The sequence below is a fragment of the Psittacula echo genome, assembly GCF_963264785.1.
Source record: "Psittacula echo genome assembly, chromosome: 4".
In the NCBI taxonomy this organism is placed as follows: domain Eukaryota; kingdom Metazoa; phylum Chordata; class Aves; order Psittaciformes; family Psittacidae; genus Psittacula; species Psittacula echo.
The window spans coordinates 36977021-36998377 of record NC_137738.1 but is presented as its reverse complement, the minus strand read 5'-3'; the positions used below and the strand labels follow the sequence as shown (position 1 = coordinate 36998377).

Here is a 21357-nt window from a genome sequence, read left to right as displayed (position 1 = left end):
TGGCATTTTTAAGTTTTTATCCTTTCAAATTTAAATAAGAATTTTGTAAGTATAAAATTATGTTTCAAAAATGCATTAAGAGTAATATGAACAATAAATATGCAAGAAACTTAACATGTTAAATGCTCCATCTAACTGAGATGTGACAAGAAACATTAAAGGCTGACATATAAAATATATCAGTGACAGTTATTTATATGTCAATATGGATTACACAAAATTGTTAACTATGCTGAAAGTTATTTTATGAACTAAAAACTAGACATGTCAAATAACATCATATGGTGAACATTTTTTGTTCATTTGTGAAATGATTTAGTATCCTACAGCTTAGCTTTGCATCTCATCCAATATGATTTATTTTGCTACTGCTACTTCACTGGGGGGGGTGGGGGTGGAATCAAACCAAAACAAAAACCCCAATATCTAATACTACTAAACAAAGTGGTCTTTCAGAGTTTACATCTGAAAACACTTGAAGGTGCCAATGTCTCTATTACAGCTTCTAGCCTCTTTCTTCAAGGATGCATCTTACTATCTCTGTGTACTATGGAGATCACAGCCTTGATGTTATTCCTGTGTCAATACCTGGAAAAATAGAAGCCACTTGGGTGGGTGGATGTTTGGTTTTGTTTCTTTTCAGTCCTGCTCTCCCCCTCTTCCTCTTGTTTTTTAGTACATCAAAATAAATAAAAGCTCCTCAGAAGTTCTTCTAAACACATCCTGGGAAGCCTATGCATTACAGCTTTAAATATCTACAAGTGCAACCAAAAACCCTAGAAGTCTTCAGGATCTTGTCAAAATGCATAGTCTTAAATACCTGAAATTTTTGTCTGATTCTTTTAAAAACAGGCAGAAAGGTGAAAGTAGTATACACAAATCTTGTTTTGATGAAAAACGTGTATTTTTTTATTATTATTTATTGTTTTAGCAATATGCTCAGAAGTTAGAGGAAAAAGCAAAACCTCTTATTATTGCTGTTCTGCTGTTCCTCACAGCAGGATTTACCAGGAGAACTAACAAGAGAAGCACGATCAATATAGTAGTCTTACTACTAGGGAAGTGGTGTGGTATAGCACCAGAACAGATCTTCACGAGCATCATGGGCTACATTAGGAGAAGTGATGCCAACAGGTCGAGGGAGGTGATCTTTCCTCTCCACTCAGCACTGGTGAGACATCTGGAGTCCTGGGTCCAGTTCTGGGCTCCCCAGTACAAGACAGATGTTAGGGTGAGGCCAGTGAAAGGCCATGAAGATGATTAAGGGGTTAGAGCATGTGACATACAAGCAGAGGCTGAAAGCGCCAGGGCTGTTCAGCCTGGAGAAGAGCTCAAGGGAAGCTTATTAATGTGCATAAATACCTGATAGGGGGAGTAAAGAAAACAGAGCCAGGCTCTTCTCAATGGTGCCCACTGAAAGCACAGAAGGCAATGGATACAAATTGAAACAGGAAATTCAACTTAAAACATAAGAAAATGCTTTTTGCTGTGATGGTTACTGCACACCAGCACAGGTCACCCAGAGAGGTTCTGGGGTCTCCATTCTAGGATATGGTCAAAACCTGACTGTGCACAGTTCTTAGTAATCTGGTCCAACTGACCCTGCTCTGAGTAGGCAGGTTGTACTAGACAAACTGCAAGTCCCTTCCCACCTTGGTGATTCTGCGATTCATTTTTTGCCACTGCAAACTTTAGGTGCTTTAGCCCCTTTTCTCTTCATACCATCTCTTACTATGAACTAAAGTCATCTTATGGTCTTAAAAGTAGTGAAAACACTGCACAGAGGTAACTGTCACAGTAGTATACCTGAGAGCTCTGAAAACCTGCAGGGGAAAAAAAAAAAAAAAGGAAGGCTAGAAGAAAATAACAGAGGAAAGCCACAAAATAAGAAACACTCTCGCTAAGTATTTCAGAAACTAACAATAAGCAGCTTTTCACAATCTTCCCTCAGGAACTACCAAATTAAAGCAGCAGATAAAATTTATGTTAAGAAATCCAGAAAAGCTCAAAAGTCCACAAAGTGGTAGAAGATAGTTTCAGAAGAATCACAGAAACCCCATAGAAATAACAGAGAAATAAACAGCAACAGACAAGGCATCAGTACAACGAACATTAGAAACCCCGAGAAGCAGATGTGCCCAATTTCAGAAGAACTTCCCCTGAAAAAATCAGTAGTTCTTTCCCCTATCTATCCAAACAGATGCAGAAGCTTACCAATACCTTGTTATCCAAATCCAACACATATCAGCCTAAAGCTTCCTAAATGAAACCCAGCAAACTCGATCTTATCCTTATGTTTCAATTTATTCCTGCAGCCATCTGGTAGTCAGAAATAACATGTCTGGTAAATATGCACAGTTGATAAATGTTTGAAGAAAGCAAGCATGGTTCACATAAGAATCAGCATGGTTCTGAAGAGGAAGTCCTTTCAAGCACAAGTGCTGCTGAAAAATCAACTGAAATAACTAATATTTAAAAAAGCGAACTTTAAGAAGTGATCTTTACTAATTCAGTGGAAGTTTAAGTGCCCTGCTATTTCTTTAAGCACAACAAATATGATGCTATACATATATGACAACATAGCACATGGGTACTGGCTCAAAAGCTGATATTCCTGTAAGTCTGAAAACTCATCTTTTCCGAATACTTACAGTACACTCTTGCATCTCCTGTTCCTTAGTTGCCAGCCTCATCACCAGAATATTTTCTCTTCGGGCAGATTCTTGCTGTTGCTGTTTCAGCTTCTCTTCAGATTCTCTCAATCCCGTCACATCATTAGCTAATACAATAACACACAAAAAGCACATGTTTTATAGCATCCTCTCATGAACAGTTTCTAAAGACAGCTAAAGTCTAAAAACCAAATTTACAAAAAGCAAGAGTCATAAATAAGCATGACTATAGTAAGCACTAAGAAAAAACCTGAAAATATCATCAAGTGTTAGAAAAGCTTGACAACAGTTGGTTTTAAACACATCTTTCCAATCCTTCCTTAAAACTTTGAAAATGTTTATATAGGAATAACTTTTAAATTGCTTGCTTAAAACCAAGTACTATTGCAACTTGTAGTCTGAAACTTGGGAAGCTGGAACTGCCCTCAAATATAAGAGATACTGAGGCCATGGTGGAGCAGGAGGGAAACCTACACTGCCAAAAGCCAATCCACAGTCTGTAAAACAGTGCTATTGGTGAAAAACCCTTAAACTCATTTTAACACTCCATGAAGAAACAGTAAGATATTTGAGAACTTCAAAAATGGCAGTTTAGTCCCAACTGGCATTCTTCTGATCCATGAACATTTATGAAAAGCTTACATATGAAATGAGAGAAGGCAGCACAGCACATTGTCAAATTACTCCAGCAGAAACACATGCAAACAGCCTGATACAAACAATATACATTCATTCTGCTACTTGTCATGTATACAATGAAGGGAAGTTGGAATAATTAAGATTTTTATTTTTCTAATTACTTGAGAATGATCAGCTGTAAACTAAGAACATAAATTGCTTCTAAATAATCATTTGCCAATGATTCAATAATACTGATTACTACAGCCCATACTCCATACCAAGGTTTCCAAAACTGAGAAACTGGGAATGTTAAAGCAACTTACTTATCTGTGTTACTTGGGGACTAATTTCAGACCTATACCTCTACAAACTATTCCTCCTTGCACATTGTTTACAATCTTGCAAGGTCACTGATTCATGCAGAATTCTGATAGAGAATTCATGCAGAATTCCTTTCGAACAGAAAAGCCCTGAAAAAATACCTATTTGGGGAGTTATATTTTGATATTTTCCCCCCTCCCCAGCTGTCTGGGTACAGACAGTCCTACACATGCAAAAACAGACTTTTCGGATGCTGTGTAAGATATGTAAAGGAAAATAAGCAGCTAGGAAAGTTGGGAAAGACTGAAAACTTACACTAGAAAAAAAAGATTTTTTTCTGACAAGTAACTGACATATGGATTATCTCATTTCTAGCAGTTTTAGAAAACATAGATATTACTTTAACACTGACTCATACAAACATTCAGGTAACTTGCACCACTTTGAAACTTGGCTAACTTACAATTAAGGTCTGTGTACTTGCTCTCCAGAGCTTGCACGTATGCTTCATACTGTTTCCACCTATTGCAGAGATGAAGAGAAAAAAAATAAATTCTGAAGCTCACTTTATTAAATCAAGGCATCTAAACCTAAACTTTCAGAGTATACATTCATGCCATAACCAAAAAATGTCAAGAAATCATACAACTGCATAAATGCAATTCCAGGTTTTTAAAAAAGAGCTTTGAATAATGGAAATGGTTAAATCCACTTTGCATCTCAAAAGGGTGAAGAAGTAGCTGTGCATCACAACACAGAAAATTGGTATCTTAACACAGTAATGTTTTAAGACAAACATTGGGATCAAACACTTATTACATATTTATCTACATAAAGTACTTAAGATACATCTCATTTTCAAACCAGAACAATTCAAGCAATTCTGTAACAGAAGTCGTAATATAAAGATAACATGAAGTGTGTTACCAAGTGAACAAGACATGCAGAAGTGTATTAGTTATAGCAATCTAGGTTAATCAGTTATAGCAGCTCATTCAAATCAAGACCACATTCTGATTATATTCATGACCCAGAAGCCAGTTTACTAACTCTGTGAATGCACATTATTTAAGCAATTCATCCACAGCCAGAAAGCCTCACATTTGAAAACAGCATTGCATTTGACAGAAATCATCAAATCAGTAGCAAATCAAAGTCTGCAGTAAAGCTTAGCCCAACACGCCTTACCAGCAAAGTTCACAGGACAGCTTTTTGGGTTTGTTTGTTTGTTTTTAAAGAAGGACTTTGCTCCTAATTATGTGTCTTCCTCATGATGGTACAACTGCACATTGTGAAGTAAATTCATGTATTAGCTTACCACTAGAGAAGGGGTCAGCTTCTGTTCCCTCCCTTCCCAACTACCCTTTTTCCCCTGACACCTATCTTACGGCAGACTCATTGTAACTGCTCTATTTTAACTCTATAACCTACACTACTATCTCAGTCAAAACTAGAAAGTTAACTTTAGATAATTTTTTACTATTTAGTGAATTCAAACAGCCCACTAAAGGGTCCTAAGAAGCATCAGATCTGTAACAGCCAGTGAGATCACTTCACTGGGAAAAGCAAAAGCAAGCACAAGATCTATTCTTTGTATCAGCAACAACATGTTCAGCTAAAGAGATGAAAAATTTAGTCAGCATGAACCAACTCTCAAGCTCTGTAGAAGAAAATTGCTGTGTTCCCACTTAACCCTTCAACTTATCTTTGACTGAAAAAGAACATTGTTAGAAGTTTCACCATTTGACCACTAAAAACTCCTGAACTATTTTAGTTCAGGAGATTTCAATCCCCCAAAATAAAACTGAAACAGACTACTAAATAGCAAGCCTGGAAAGAAAGAACCTAATTTTTACATTAAATAATTACACTTAATAAAAGACCTGGGCCTCAAATGCAGTTGCAGAATTACTTGACTTTCAAGTTATATCTCACAGCCTGAAAACTGTCATTGTCAAAATTGTTAATACAGGCTGTACAAAGAGCAACTGAAGTGAAATGAAGACCTGAAACACTAAGTAGACATGAGCGCCACAAAGAAAAAGACCAAAACAAAACACCACACTGCCCACAGTCACCAAGAACATAAGAGATAATACCTCTAAGTCATTTCTCAACAGCTGCTAGTATTAAAGCAACAACTTAATTCCTGGAAAAGAAAATCCAGAGTGCACTAGGCCATGTTATGGATTTTTCAAGTCATGTGCCTAGAGAAGCTGAGGCTAATCTAGCAGTGGACATAGTATCACCCAGAAATCCCAGCTACCAAGTTTAACTGCACCATATCCCAAGGGTCCAGACTACAAGTTAACAAAACGAAAATTTTCAAAAAAAGCTAGTATGCCCTGAAGCCTCACTTAGGGCCTACTGCTATCAGGAAACAGAAAAAGTCAACTCGCAAATGTTACCATATGCCACCGACTAGGTCTTTATATCCACTTAGAAACATGGATGAAAACTGTCCAGAACTATTGCAATCCTCTGCATAAAAACATGCAACTTCTCCATAAGACACCAGAACACATTAAAGACCTCATATAAATTAGGAAAATTCCCATACAAATAGCATTCCTAAAAATTACACACTTTGACCATTTTCCAGCTAGCTTATTTTACAGGCTCTCCAGCAGAAATATTTTTGTCCCCAAGTACATTCTAAAAGTTCAGAAAGAGAAATATGTGAACCTGAGTGGGGAAAGAAAAGGCAACAGCTAAAAGCTTTTTCTTTTTTCTCCACTCAGTTTGGTTTCACTCATTAATTGGCTTCTTGATCTGTCAGCAATCTGATAGCTAAACACTGGCAATCTGGAGCTTCACTTAAATGCTACTTGGAAATGCACTAAAGAACAGAGACAGAACTGTACACTGAACTACACAGTCCTGAATCTGATTTACATTCAAGGGGCTGCTTACTGTCTCACACAAACTGGAAGGTAATTGAGCAGCATTATGTAGGTTAGTTAATTCCCTTCATTCTCTAAAAATATGAAGCAGACTGGACTTTGCAAGTCCAGTGACCATAATAAGTTTAGAAATGACTAAGTACATGTTGATTGACATTCAGTAAAAGCACTGTATTTCCTCAGAACTGCTTGTGTAAATCAGGGTGCCTCAGTTTTACAGACTAACCTCTAAATAACCAGGGCAATACTGATCAGATTTTTAGCTATGGTCCACAAAGTGCTTTGTTATGTTCCTGGCTCTTCCTCACAGAAGCTCCTACACAATCAAGCTAAGTAGCTACTGTGTTAAAGGGGAGGGGAAAGATGAAGTGAGTCCACAGCAACAAGCAGAAATTCACAAAAGGCTGAACTGAAAGGCTCTTTGTTGATCCTGCTCATGTTTAGTCAACAGAAGCTAAAATGAGCAAGCCTGAATTATGTACTTGATGAAAACGAACAATGAAATTTGGATTTATGGCACAGAAACTGATGAAAAAGAGTATTTTCTACATATGTATCTTATCAGTGCAATTGTACAGCAATGAGGAAGTATTACCCAAAAGCAAATGACACATGATCGTATCTTAAAATGCGTTTGCCTCACCAAAGCATGAACCAAAAAAAAAAAAAAAGGCATTCTAAATTTTAAGACAATGCAGCAGCATTCAACACACACTTTTCTATGTCTAAAACTAGTAGAGATGCCTTCGATTAAAACAGCATTTACATATAATGTTATATTTTATTCCAACCTACAGATGAAGCCAGCAGTTAGTGTAGTAACTGCTAGTTTTACATGAAATCACAATTCAAGGTGCACTTACTACAGAACCATTAAATATGCATTCCAACAAGCAAACAAAACATAGTGTTCACAGGACTGCTTAATGCAAACAAACAGACATAGCCAAAATGGCATTTCAGTTTCCACTTCTGGGTATAATGGACAGTTATTCTCCTTAAATCCATCAAGTGGCCTTTTTGAGAGCAGAAGTTGCTTTGTCTACATTAAGATCTGATACCAACACAGCTGTCATGAGCAGCTTCTTTCCTGTCTCCTCATTAACACAGTTTAGCTGCTGACATAATTTACCTCTTTGGGTATATTGCCTCACATTCTCACTTAAATATATTCTGGAAATGGATCACTTCTGTGGTAGCAACTGATCATTGGTAATGATTAGTTCTGACTAATTAATTACAGTCAGAAGGCTTTTTTTTGTTTTGTTTTGTTTTCACACTTTCAAGTAGAAAGCAAGTGGCACAGAATCCATGCTTTGGTACTTCGACAGGAATTTTAGAGCTGGAAGTAAGGGCATAGCTAAGTCTGTAAAGGGGTTTGCTATCCCTTGGGAATAATTTTGAGCACAGGAACTTCTGTAAAAAAAGTTCACAAGGCCTAAACCACTCAACATCAAAGAAGTATTTTTTCCTACTGTTTAAATACATTATCCTTTACCACTCAAACAATTAAATACTCAGAAGGCAGAAATCAGTTTTAAACATACGAAGCCAGGCTATGTTGACTCCGCTGGAAAGAACTGTCACCCCAGAAGTGGCAGGATAGTTTGCCCAGCAGAGTGAGCAGCTGATCATATATACTAAGTGCTGTACTTTAGCTTCAGATTTCTACAGTTTAATCTTTGTTCCATGAAACAGCAATATTTGAGACCCTAATAATGCTAATAAATTAGTGTACAAAAAGCCAAGAACTAAAGTTTACCAAAACACATACATAAACTATTCCAGCAGATAAACAGATGATCCAGAGATACCTAGTTTAGTTAGCTCCTTGTTACAAGTCACAAAATTCAGATATACAGACTCAAACAGCTTAGATTAGTTTCTTTAAGCAGGTGGTCTGTGTGACAGGATTGCCTATTACTTTTTCCATGGTGACACTCAGCCTTCTGAAAAATGAGAAAGATGATCAGGGTCTTCTTTATGCAAGTTCTAGGCGATGAAAACTTCATTTTAACATTTTACTGTTAATATCTGAACAAGCTGAGAAGAAAACCTGAAACTTACTGTAGCAGTTGACATGTTTCTGATGTTTAAAAATAACTTGCTATCTAGCAGAGGAACGTAAGCAACCGTATCTTCTAAAGTTACAAGTGAAGAAAGAACCTCCTACTCATGTATTACAAAATATTGTTCAGGATTTTGTCTCTTTGGAAAAAGTGCTTTTTCCCAAACCACATACAAAAATGTTTTAGACAAGATGAACACTTTACAAAAGGAATGCATCATGAAAAGGATAAAACCGTTTTTCAGAACAAGGATGCTAAAAAGAATAGAAAAGGGAGGTTATACATCTCATTAAACATTCACTAAAATGTTGAGATGGAAAAACTGCTTCTTACTTTACCTTAGGATAAGCTCATCTCTAGGTAAAACCTTAAAATCTGCTTCACTTAGGCGAACCTATGGAGTAAAAGGAAAAGCATGACTTATCAAGCTGCCATAATTACCTGGGAGGGTAAAGGCACAAGTATTTTTAAACATACCTTCTTTGGGAGAGGTTCTTCATTCGTCATTGTGAACTCTGAAGGGGAACAAAAAAAAAAGATGAGTTTTATGTAGTATAGTTACTAGCTTATATGAAATGCTGAACAAGTCAAAAACTTTAACTTCCAGCCTTAATTTTTATCTGCAATATTAGACTACTGAAATATCGGTTTCACACACTGCAGAGCCAGAGTACAAAACACCACCATGACAAGTTTGCTGCTGTAACCTAGATACAAAGTCAACTGATGCATTTTTTTCTAAAAGGTAACCAAAACTTCCTTTAGCTGTCTGAAAAGCCTACCACAAATCAATTCTTCCTACTTAACTAAGAAAAACTATCCAACTTTGTCCATGTATATTTAGATCAAACTGACATTCTACATGTGCCTATATCTATTTAACGCTGTATTTTTTACAACATAGAGAATAATCAGGGTGTGAAGAAAGTCACTTACATACTACTATTTCACTATCTCTTTGGAATGGAAAGAATAATTTGTGAACTTTAGTGCTAATGTTTGGGTTATGTCAAAATAATATGTTCTTCCAAGTCCTTATTCTCTTACCTTAAAAATTCTGATACACAGGAAGCATTAAACAGTTATTTTAAAACCCATGTGAACATTTTTTGAAAAAGATGTCAATAAATGCCTTGAATACACACAAGAGGAATTGAATTTGACTGTATATGAAGCATAATAGGATTGCACTGTGCTAGATTAACTATTCACACTTCCTTGGGTTACTGGAAACTCTTCCTTACCTCAAAAGAATAATATGTAATATTGTCTAAAACTATGATTACATATTGATTTATATTATAAAATATAAAAGATAAGCCTGCAAGTAACAATGAATGCAAGGCTTGCTAGAGGCATTCATATTTGCAATACGCTTTCCAACACAGAAGTTGCATATAAAATTCAAAAAACTTGTAAAGCTGCTGCAATGCACATATACCAGAAAAAGGATGTGTCAACTCCTTGGTTGTAACTGCTTAGCTCCACATAAACAATGCCCTCAAGTAGTTACAACACACTCTTTTCTCTTCTTGAAGACTTTTACAGACTACAGAATAGGTATTTTCACACCACCACCCAATGAACTAATTTAACTTTTCCAAATCCTAAGACAAACAAATACACACCTAAGGAAGCAGAACCTTTCTAGTGTACAGTAACCACTGACAAATAAACAGCACTCTACTAAGGGCCCTGGTTAATAACAATAAGCACCACTCCCCCCCCGAAATCCAAGTACAATGTACAGATAAAACAACTTCCAAGCCTTTCATAAAAGGTGACATTAGAACCCACAGAAAGGTTTCAAAATATATTTAGTAGAAGCATCTCACTGATGAATAGCAGCTTCCTGTTCCAAGTCTTACTAATACACAGGCAATTCCCCCGCTTCTACCACCTTCCCTTTCACACAGAAGTTACTCAAGCATTTTGCTTTAACTTCTGCATGAAGTTCCTTATTTGAGCTTGTTCAACCAAGAATGTACCTTATACATTTTCAAGTACAAGAGACTATCGATACAAACTGCTGGTGCCCAACTCAGCCATCCAAAATAACACAGAATAACTTCAGATCACAAGGGGAATGCTCATGACCACTGTATTTAGATTGCCTACCTCTCCCATTATAATTTTGCTGAAGATTTTTTTAATCTTTTAGCACCTTCAGTATTTGGCAGCAATCACAAAGATCTCAGGAAGTTTTAAATCCTTGACAGAGAGCAACATGATTTTCAAATGTCCTACCAAACTACAGCTAACTGATTAAATTGTGCACAGATGTCATTATTTGCGTGTTCCTCAGAAAAGTACCAAATAACCAAAAAGGTGAGTTTCCCCAGAGACTTGTAAACCCTCCAGCAGCATACAATTATAAACTCTTGATTGCTGCCACAATCCTGACTGAAAGAAATCAAACACTGATGCTCTAAGGGTAGCCTAACACTGTATATCCAGATCTCATGCAAGGTTCCAACACTCAGTTCTCTACAGCAGCACCAGGCCTGGTGACTCTAACCTCTACACCCAGCATGCCATCAGTTACAAAGCCATCTCTTGCTTTCAGACAAGAGCACAAAAGTGCTGAAAGACTGTGTTACAGAAGTTACCGTCTTACTGCCACCTACTATCACTTCGTAGCAATAGAACCACACACTAGAAAAACACACTTGCTAAAAATATTCTTCAGGTTATTTCAGAAAAGCTAAGTTGATCACATCTACAGCTAAACACTAGTGCTCTTTCTGTATGCGTGGATTTCATCTCACTACTCCATGCAACAGCTTTCGTAGCACGAGTGAGAAAGTTATTATCACTATATATTTCTACCATTGTGCTCAGTTTTTCAGAAACATTAAGAGCACCAGGTTGACTGCATCAGTTGTCAGTGATCTGCTTTAACTTTCTGTTTGTTGGCAGATTAATTTGCATGCTACAGACGTTACAACTGAAATACTCATTCTTTGAATTTAATATAGTAACTTTTCAAGTTCTGTGCAACTCCTCACTTGGCTCTCCTCTAAAGAGACGTCTCTCTCCAACACAGGTCAGAAAAATTTTGCAAGAGCATGATGAAGTTCTATTTTCTACAATAAAGAACCACCAAGGAAAACAACATTCCTGCATAACTGACTGGAATTAACACGATTACATTTTGTGATTTATACGATGAACAGCTTAGCTATGCTACCCTATCTAAGCACTTTCCTGATTTTGGGGAAACGATGGCTGCTATGCACCACTCCTGCATATCTGCTCCTGGCAACAAGCAATATAAAACCTTTCCCCATACTCGAAACAACATTGTCATGGGCACTGAAACAATTTTTTTTTATGTAATCTCATCCTGGTTTAGGCTTTTATGACACTTCAACTACGAAAAGCAGTGAAATATGTGAAGTGCATTTTAATTTTGGCAACTCCAGTAGTCTGTACACCTTTTACTACGAAGCTTAGAAAACACAAGACTTCAGGTTTTAAAAATACTCCAAGAAACAAAGTAGGTAAATAATATCAGTTATGCTGCTTTACTAGTCACACCTTAAGTAACTGCCAATTAATTTAACGATAGGAAAATGAGTTACAGGGGGAAAACCCTGGCATAAGCTCCTGACTACCGAAATAGGGGGGGAGGAGAGAGAAGCTTCAAACCACCACCCTGACCTCACACTCGCCTCACTAACCGCGCTCTGAAGCCGGTACCCGCGCTTCCCCACTCCCGTCCCGCCGCGCAGCCCCGCCTCCTGCACAGGGTCCCCGTCAGCCGCCGAGAGGCCGGCTCACCGCAGACGTCTGACAGCCTCTGCCGCCGATTCCGCTCTCCCCTAGCTCGGGCACAGCCCGCCCTCGCTCACCTTTAACAAGGGGCGAGAAAAACGCATCTCCCGCAGCCAAGGGGACGACGGTCGTGCCCGGGCGTGACGGCTGCGGAACGCTGAGGAAGGAGGATCCCTGCCTAGCAGTCAGGCCGGATTCAGGGCCTCACGCAAAATGGCTCTAACTGCTTCCGCTCCGCCCCCTGCTCGAGGTGAGGGATGGAGCCGCCGCCGCCGCCGCCACCGAAGTTTGGCGCTCCGGGACCACAAGGAGCCCCGTCCCTCCCGCGGGCCCCGCCACCTCCAGGGCGGGGGAGCGAATGCGGCGGCGGCCGGGAAGGGGGCGTGGAGGCGCGCTCGCGCGGTCACTCACCTCCCGCCCGCGGTGCGGAGGCCTCGATCTCCTAGCACACTAGCCGCCTGGGCCGCACCCGTCACATCGAGGGCGAAACGCCGCCACCGCTCACGCTTGCCACCAACCTCCGCGACCAGCTCTGCGAGGACCGCCGCTCCGGAGCCGGGGCGGCCACCGCCGCGGCGTCCCCCCCACCAAGACTTCCCAGCGCGCTGCTCCCGCCCGCTCTTTATTTGCAGATTCTCTGCGCTACAAAATGGCGCCCAAGGAGGAAATGAGCGCCCGGCCGCCCCGCCCCGCCCACACACCGCTCTCGGGGCGGGGGCTCTGCGCGCGCACGCATTGAGGCGCGAGCCGCCGCAGTGGTGCGTGGGGCAATGGCGCAGTGTGGGGATCCCGGCGGTGGTAGCCGCTTGTGGGGCTGCCCCTGGGGAAATGGCCCCGCCGGAGGGACCCTGCCCTGCCGGTGCGGCGGCTTTCCTTCGGCTGTTCGGGCGTCGATTTGAAGCCTGTCAGCTGAACGGGCAGAGGGGAGGGGCGGCGAGGTGCAGGGCATCCTGGGGCGGGTGGAAGGATACCGGGAGCCTGCGCTGAAGGGTGTTGCCGCCCCTGGGGCGGACGGATCGGGGAGTGGGGCGCCCTCTGGCGGCCCTGGGAGGTTTCAGCCCGCAGTCTTGCCTGAGGGCGGTTGGCGGTAGCTCCCCGGGAGAGCTGCTCGGTGCCTTGTCGGGAGGCTGACGGAAAAGACGGCACCTCCATGAAGGAAGAGTGGACGTAGCGGTTAACAACGTCCAAGGCGGGCCCTCGGTGGGAATGGTGAGGCTCCTGCCAGGCCCGGGGTGAACAGGTTAGCTCTGAGTAACAGAGCTCAGCGGTACCGGTAGCGTCAATTGGCGACGGAAGCAAAGAGAATTAAATTCCAGCTGCTTTCAGATAAATTAAATTTCAGTTTCAGCAGTAATAAAGAGTAAGACAGACTGTTTCACAGAATCACAGAATGGTTGGGGTTGGAAGACACCTCGAGATCATGGAGTCCAATCCCCCTGCCAAGGCAGGATCACCCAGAGCAGGTTACATATAGGAGCTCATCCAAGCTGGTTCTCAATGTCCCCAGAGAGGGAGACTCCACAACCCCCTTGGGCAGCCCATTCCAGTGCTCTGCCACCCTCAATGTAAAGTTTTTCTTCATGTTCCTTCTATGATTCTATGTTGAGGTGAAACTTCCTGTTTTAGTTTATGGCCATTGCTCCTCATCCTGTCGCTGGACACCACTGAAAGAGTTTGGCACCATTCTCCTGGCACCCGCCTTTGAGATATTTATATCTGTTAATGAGATCCCCTGTCAGTCTTCTCTAAACAGGCCCAGTTCCTGCAGTCTGTTTGCCTGTACTTGCAGTCTAGCACTGAGCTGCTACTTTAATTTATCTGTCTTACCTATTATCCATAATTTCTCAAGCAACACTACTGGGACAAGTAAACACTTTCCCCTCTTGCCAATGAAGTCTCTGAGTTATTCTGCTGGCTCAGCTGCACAGGTGTAGCTGCTTGTCACTGGCTACAGCACCATTGCAGGTACTCCAGAAACCTCTCGTGGCTCTTGCTGCTCACAGAAAGAACATATGTTATATATATATATATATATATACACTCCAATGCACATCCATATATATATGTATACACAAATACACAGGTTTTGCCATGGGAACTTGCAGCATTTTGAAACCCAGGCTATGCTACAAGTGATTTGACATGGTTACCCAGAAAGGATAGAGAGGTTGAGTTAATTCCTTTGAAGTCTTACTTATTTTTAAACTGAAAAAGATAATGCTGTGATTATTGCTGTTTGGGGTTTCCTGCTCCCACCTGTGCTTTGCTCTACAAATACCTTGCAGATATTTAAGCGTTCAAGATACTAATTAACAGATTAGCATCCTGGGATATGGCAGCATGGGAACAGTGAAATACCAGAGTAATCCTTAATATGAACATCAGTGTAGCAAATTGACCTCATTTCCCCCTGCACAGATGTAAAAATTACAGTAATGAAAATATGTATAAGCCGAGCAGGACAACAAATTGAAACTTTTTCCGTATAGCAGAGATACACGCAAGGCTGCTTCTACTTTGTGTATTCCTATTCTGACATTTTCAGTATATCAGCAGCGATTCAAACACAAGATCTCCCAATATTTGCCTGGAGTTTGGCTGGGTTTTGTTATGTTCAAAAACAGGGCCTCCTTTGTTTGTTTTTAACAGTACAGATAAAGGTTTAGCTCAGATACACTGTAAGGTGTGGGGCTGTAAACCTTCCACCAGTGCTTGCTGTTTGTATTCATGAGCATGTAGAAACACCTCCTGCATTTTTGCACTCCTTGTCAGCACTTAGTTACTTTAAATTTATCTTTACAGGTGTGGATTACATCTGTGGGAAACATGCTAGCTGAGCAAGAGGCAGGCAGCCAGAGACATCTAAAGTGGAATCAGTCTGGAAAACTTTATATTCTGGTCTGCCTTCCTTCTGTCTTTTCAAATGAACATGTGAACATTGCAATTTCTGTTCAAGAAAATAAGAGCAGCAGTTTGCTGACTGGTCCTCTGATACCTTTGGGAGAAGACATTTAACTGAAATAGTCTTTCACTGTTTGCACAGCACCTAGCACAGTGAGATCTAACTCAGGACTTTTTGGTGCTACTGGAATAAGTGTGTTGACATTTGCACTGAGTTGCATTTACAGCGCGGTAACAAGTAAATCTGCTTTTCAGGTGATGGGTGCTAGCATAACCCCCAGTAGCACTGTTTGTCCTGAGATGAGAGGACAGACAACAATCTCTCCAAGCACCATCAAGAAAGCAAAATTCATATATTCATTCATCTATAATGATAAGGTAAAATAGGACCCAGTTTATGAGTGTGTGGGCAGGACAGCATTGTGCAATTAAACATGCTTTCCCACACCCCTGCCCACTCTTCTCCTTGGGCCCTCTTGGGGGATATTTACAGCAACCACTCTCATCTTTGTTTTAACTCCCTTCATATTATTTCATCCAGTTTTTGGTTCCTTGAGTGACAACATGGCACTCATTAACTTAATTCTTCATTACCTGAAATGCTTGGAATTGTTTTTACCTGCTCAGTCCTGGGTTTCTTTTTTGCCCCTTGGTTTCAGGTGGAAGCCAGCTGGAATGACACCAAGACTAAGACACATCTAAGCTCAGAGGGATGCTGCTTGTTCCCCCATATTTTTTTTTTTGGCTCATTTTTCTGTTTGCAGGTCAGGAAAAATAGGGAAAAGGGGAGATAAGACGTTGTTTGGAAGAAAAAAAATGCTTGGAGTTCTGTTATGTGATTTTTTAGCACTTTCAAGGACCTTAAAATATCAGGAACTAAAGAAAGGCTAATCAGCTCTGGCAAAGGTTGTCCTTGACTTGTAAGGACATGAGATGGGGGAATTAAAAATTGTGGTACATCTGCTGCTGGAGCAGGAAACAAGCTCTTGGTACGTGCCAGGAAAGGCTCCTGCAGCCTGCAGGTGCCTGGGAAAGATAAAATTGTGGATCCCTGCACTGTGAAGAAAGTGATGCAGAGAGGTCCTCCAGGTAACTACTAGGTAAAGATCAGGGTGGCAAAAAAACTAAATTTGACATCCATGAACTCTCCCTCTCTTACAGAAGCTTACTGAATACTAAGCTACAGGGTTAGTGCTTGCGTTATACCCCCTGGTGAGATGTTTTTATAAGGCTCTTAGTGAAATTACCACATATTTATCTTCCATTTCTAAAGCAAGAAGTAATTAAACTTCTTCAGAGAGCTCTTTTAAGGACTTCTCTTTTAATTGTCAGTAAATTTTTGCAGTTACATATACAAGACTCCATGAAAGCATATAAAATCATCAGAATGATAACATACAGCTCTATAGAGCCAATTGAATTTGCAACTCTTGTATCTCCAAGACAGCGGCATTTGTGATGCTGCCACACACCTGTGAACTGGTGTCAGCCACACAGTGATCAGCAATTTTGCTTCTGTTAGGGGCTGATCACACCAGTGAGTGAACTCCAGTGCCTCTCCCGAAGACATCCCCTGGCTGATAATCATAGAATGATTTAGGGTTGGAAAGGACCTTAAGATCATATAGCTCCAACCCCCCCTGCCATGGCCAGGGACGCCTCACACTAAACCATGTCACCCAAGGCTCTGTCCGACCTGGCCTTGAACGTTGTCAGGGATGGAGCATTCACAACTTCCTTGGGCAACCCATTCCAGTGCCTCACCACCCTCACAGTAAAGAACTTCTTCCTTATATCTAACCTGAACTTCCCCTCTTTAACGTTGAACCCATAACCCCTTTTCTTATGACTACAGTCCCTGATGAAGTCTCTCTCCAGGGCTTGATAATCAAGTCAAACCTTTCATTATCAAACCTTGATAATCAATTCAGACAAATTACAACCAAATGGTGACTCAAATTCAGTTCTGGGATACTTGAGAAATACTGCAAGCTTGCATTTGAAGTACAGGTGTGTGTATATTTGTGAGGGTTATAAAACCAGGTATTTACCATAATTTTTCTTTAAGCCACAGAAAGGCAGTGATGGCTTTAATAATGCAAAGGTTGTGGTTTGATTTTGATTTTTTTTGTCTAAGGGGGAGACAGCATTTTCTTTAAACCCTGATTAGATTATGGGCTTTCCCTGACAAAAATAGATTCAAGGAGAACACATATTGCTCGTAGTACAGCCAAGAACATTTTTTGCCTATCAGGAACTTTATTTCCAAGGACCCAATCAGTCAGGTTGGAGTTTGAGGCTGAGGAATTTTAGAAAATACAAATCTCATCCTCACTGGGAAAACATTCTGTTCTTTGAGACTTGCCTCGTGCTGAACCCTCCTATAGACAACTGACTGTCAGCCCACTGATAAGAAAGCCTGAATTGCCTTTCAAGACCTAAGAAGGGGCCTTAAGGTACTAAAGGTGCTCAGCAAGCCTGAGTGTCCTATATATCCTTACACAATGTTGCAGCATGTGGAGAAAAGGAAAGGCTTCCTCTAATCTTTCCCAAGTGAAAAAAGCCCTGTTTTTCAGGAAAGTGTTGTCGAGCTTACCTGTTTTGGTAGCTGATGTGATTTTTTTAAGGAGAGAAGAAAATGTTGACTTGGCTGTCCCTTTGTCAAAGAGCAAAAAGCTGGCTTTTTGCTTAGACCAACCACAGAACGATTCCTATTCCTTGTCAGGAACAAAAGTAATTTTAAACACATATAAAGCACAGAAAACCTGTATCTAAAGGATGATGCCTCTTACATGCTTTCAGATAAGAACTATGAACCCCAAAAGCGTCAAGGATTATGAGATGTCTCAAATAATTATTGTGGCAGGGTTTGACTCCTATCTTTGAAGAGGCCACCTTTAATGCACACTACTGCAAAAGTAGTCAGGTGTGTCCCATGCTGCCAGCGAAGAATAAAAACCAAAGGAGAAACAAAGAAAAGCAGGTTACTGTTATTTCTGTCAATAACAGAAGTCACAAGTGTTGGCCAAAGGGTCCCAAATGTTGTACAGCAAAGGGCCAGTGCCATAAAATATGAAGATGGATCACTTGTGCTTCAAACTTAGGCCATGATCACTGGCATTTGCTTACTTCATTGTCAAGAGTGCTCCCACCCAGGTGCAGATCAGCTGAACACAAATGAGGGTGTGAATAATGTTGAATCTCCATGAGCGACCAGAGAAGCACAGCAGTTTCTTCCCAGCTATGCAAAAATGGAAAGATGCAAGGTGACATCACCAGGGAAGGGCAGGAGCCACATCTCCTTCCCTGAGGAATCCCATGTGCATTTTTTTTTCCTGTAAGGATCCCAGAAAAGCAGACATTAGTACCATTATTTGTGTAAACAATTTTAAAGACTAGAGAATTTCCTGAAAGTTGTAAACTTTCCTGTAATTAAGTTTTTCTCAAAAATATAGAATGATCTCATATCAAGATTTATGAACTTCAGTTAATTGTTCTTTGCAATTTTTTTGTCTATAAAAGGTGCAGCTTAGCTTTTTTATCAAATTTACATCTCCAACAAAATTATTTTTTTAAAATATTCACCAACCATCTGTCAGATTTATGGTGAAAAGCAAAGGTTTCACATTTTGGTAACCACACTGATCTCTGTAAAGTTTCAATTTAGGAAACATTTTTAAGCAGAAAAGTAAATCAGTGAACACTGAAATGCTCTAAATTTTACCCTATTTCTAACAAAACTGAACCACCATTACCAAATGAAAATGCCAAAATCTTTGCACTTTGAGTATTTCATGTAAGGCACAAGTCCATTTCATTGTGTTTATAGAAAAATAAATTTTGTGCAACATAGCTTTACTGTTTTACTGATAGCAAGTAAGCTCTCTGCTCTGAATTGATGTCCTAATTTTACTGACTGACTTAATTTCCCAGAGCTTAGATTTCCAAGAAATGGTAAAATTCACCAGCATGGGGCAGTAGTTTGCTAGTGGGTATTATGCTGCTCATTAACTACACTGAATTTAAAAGCACAGCTGCCTAGCCACATTTAAGAAGGTTTTATCTATATTTAAAAAGTAACTTCACTTTGATTTGTAGCATACACGTTTCATAACTATTTGCCTTTGTGCAATTGCTATGTTATCTTGTTCCTTTACGTGTCCCTTTTATCCACTTGGATCTCAATCTTGGACACCATCCAAGGACAGTTAGATAGGATACTGCAAACCTGCTAAAGACACCAAGATACAACTCATTCCTCTCTGTCATTTCAGGGCCATGCAGCATTGCAGCCTGGCCCATCAGTGGTGATGAATGCACATAGTTGTGCTGTTTGGGGCTGAGAGCAAAGGTACAGCAGATCAGCTCAGTGAGGTGAGCTGCCCTGAAGGCCCCAGGACTGCTTCACATTCAAACTCCTTCTGCTCATTAGTGAATTAAAAGTGAAGTGTAGGGAGGGAAGGGGCTGAAGCCCCTTTCATATTCTCTTCAGTAATTATGGTGATATTTGTAAAGCTTTAAATACAGGGGAATCCTGTCTGTAAGGCATACTTCAGGTGTACTGTTCCTTTTGGACTTTGCACACCTGCTGACATTTTCGGTTAATCTGAGCTCATCTGACATCATTGATTCTGTATTTGCATCGATGACCTTAAGTTGTAATCAATCAAACGTTACATGAAGAGTGATGTATGTACAGTTAATGAACCAGGTTACGTGGTGCTGCCCTCATGCACCTATATATATATAATATATATTACTCATTCTCTACTGAATTTTGGAAAGGTTCAGGGACTGTATTCAGCTGTATAGGGTTGCTCAGGAACTGTACAGTATTTCTTTAAAACTTTTAAAAAAAAAACTTTTTTAAGTCTGTGTTGCTTAAAATCATGTATTCCTGAGTTTTGCTTGTACAGTAGGTCTACTAATTATTTACTGATGAGTCTTTTGAAAAGACTCCAAGAAGGTTTTTCCCATCCAGATTTAACCTAAGGGTTTTGTTAGTGTTACCAGCTGCCCTGAGTGCATTAAAGAAAAGCTGTAGCAGGTGCCTGTGGTCAATTAATGCATCCTTAGGAAATTAGTAGGTCTACTCTAGATGCTTGGGTCCACTCAAGCATTTGGCTGCTCAGGGGATTTTGCACAGGTTTTCTTTCCTGAAGATATCTGAGCAGATTCTTCTCTTACCAAAAGCTGGAAACTCCAGAGTAACTGAAGAAATCTCATGGCACATGGTTCCTTTCTTTGACCTTGTACTTCAGTCTGACTGAAATATCTAAAGAGCGAAATGTATTTTGAGTGTTGGAGTTACTCTGACCAGCATGGCTGAACAGTGAAATCTAGTCTAACAGTCTTTCCATAGCTGAAGTTAATTGGTTTTTTTTTCCTGTCTGGTAATGTTGTAGCTTTTTACATTGTAAAGCAGGAAGAGTGACTGATAGGAGCCAGAGAAATCCAACTCGGGTGCTGTATTGCTCCTGTTGTTCAGTATTTCTGCACAGAGGGTTCAAATACATTTTGTGCATGCAGATTTAATACCACCAAGTTCGGATTAACCAACCTGCAAACTGTGATCACAGTTGTATTGGTGCGTATTTATCAGTGTTTGCCATCACATATGAGGTGTTTTTCTAGGACTTAACTTGTTCTTTTTTAACCTTCCCCTCCCCTGCCCCAAAACCTACTAAATTTTATTATATGGGTAAAAACATGTATCTCTCAACTTTGTTGATACTCTAGCTAAGGTAGGAGTGACAGCACATTTTCTAACCACCTTCTTGGCCTTCAGCCACAACTTCAATGCAGTGCTTTAGCTGGCACATCCAATAGGCTGAGTATCTGTTCTGTGAGCAAGAGAGCACAGGTCTCAGCACAGGAAAGAGTGAGAGTGAGTGTGAGTGTGTGAGTGTGTGAGTGTGTGTGTGTGTGTGTGTGTTCAGAAAATATATATATGTGTTAGGGTTCTCTTAAGTTAAAAAGACGCATGCGTTGGGTGTTGGCAATCTCTGGGTGCCAGTGTTCTGCCGGGCGGAAAAGTGATAGACAATTTTGTGTCATTTGGTTTAAACTATTAGTCTACTGGTTTGACTGGGT

General features: G+C 40.4%; 1 protein-coding gene across 6 annotated transcripts in view; it reads right to left on the bottom strand.

Annotated features, from left to right (window-relative positions):
- The window catches only part of WTAP (WT1 associated protein), a 28039-nt gene extending 14928 nt beyond the window's left edge, over positions 1-13111 (bottom strand). Inside the window, exons 1-5 of one of the 6 annotated variants that reach the window (XM_080614520.1) lie at positions 12775-13111; positions 9064-9101; positions 8925-8980; positions 4078-4136; positions 2652-2779 (exon numbers count right to left, since the gene is read on the bottom strand). In XM_080614520.1, the coding sequence (XP_080470646.1) occupies positions 2652-2779; positions 4078-4136; positions 8925-8980; positions 9064-9093 (273 nt within the window). In that variant the 5' untranslated portion in view covers positions 9094-9101; positions 12775-13111. The other 5 variants (XM_080614519.1, XM_080614518.1, XM_080614515.1 and 2 more) reach the window with 5 other exon arrangements.
- Between the last annotated feature and the right edge of the window lie 8246 nt (positions 13112-21357).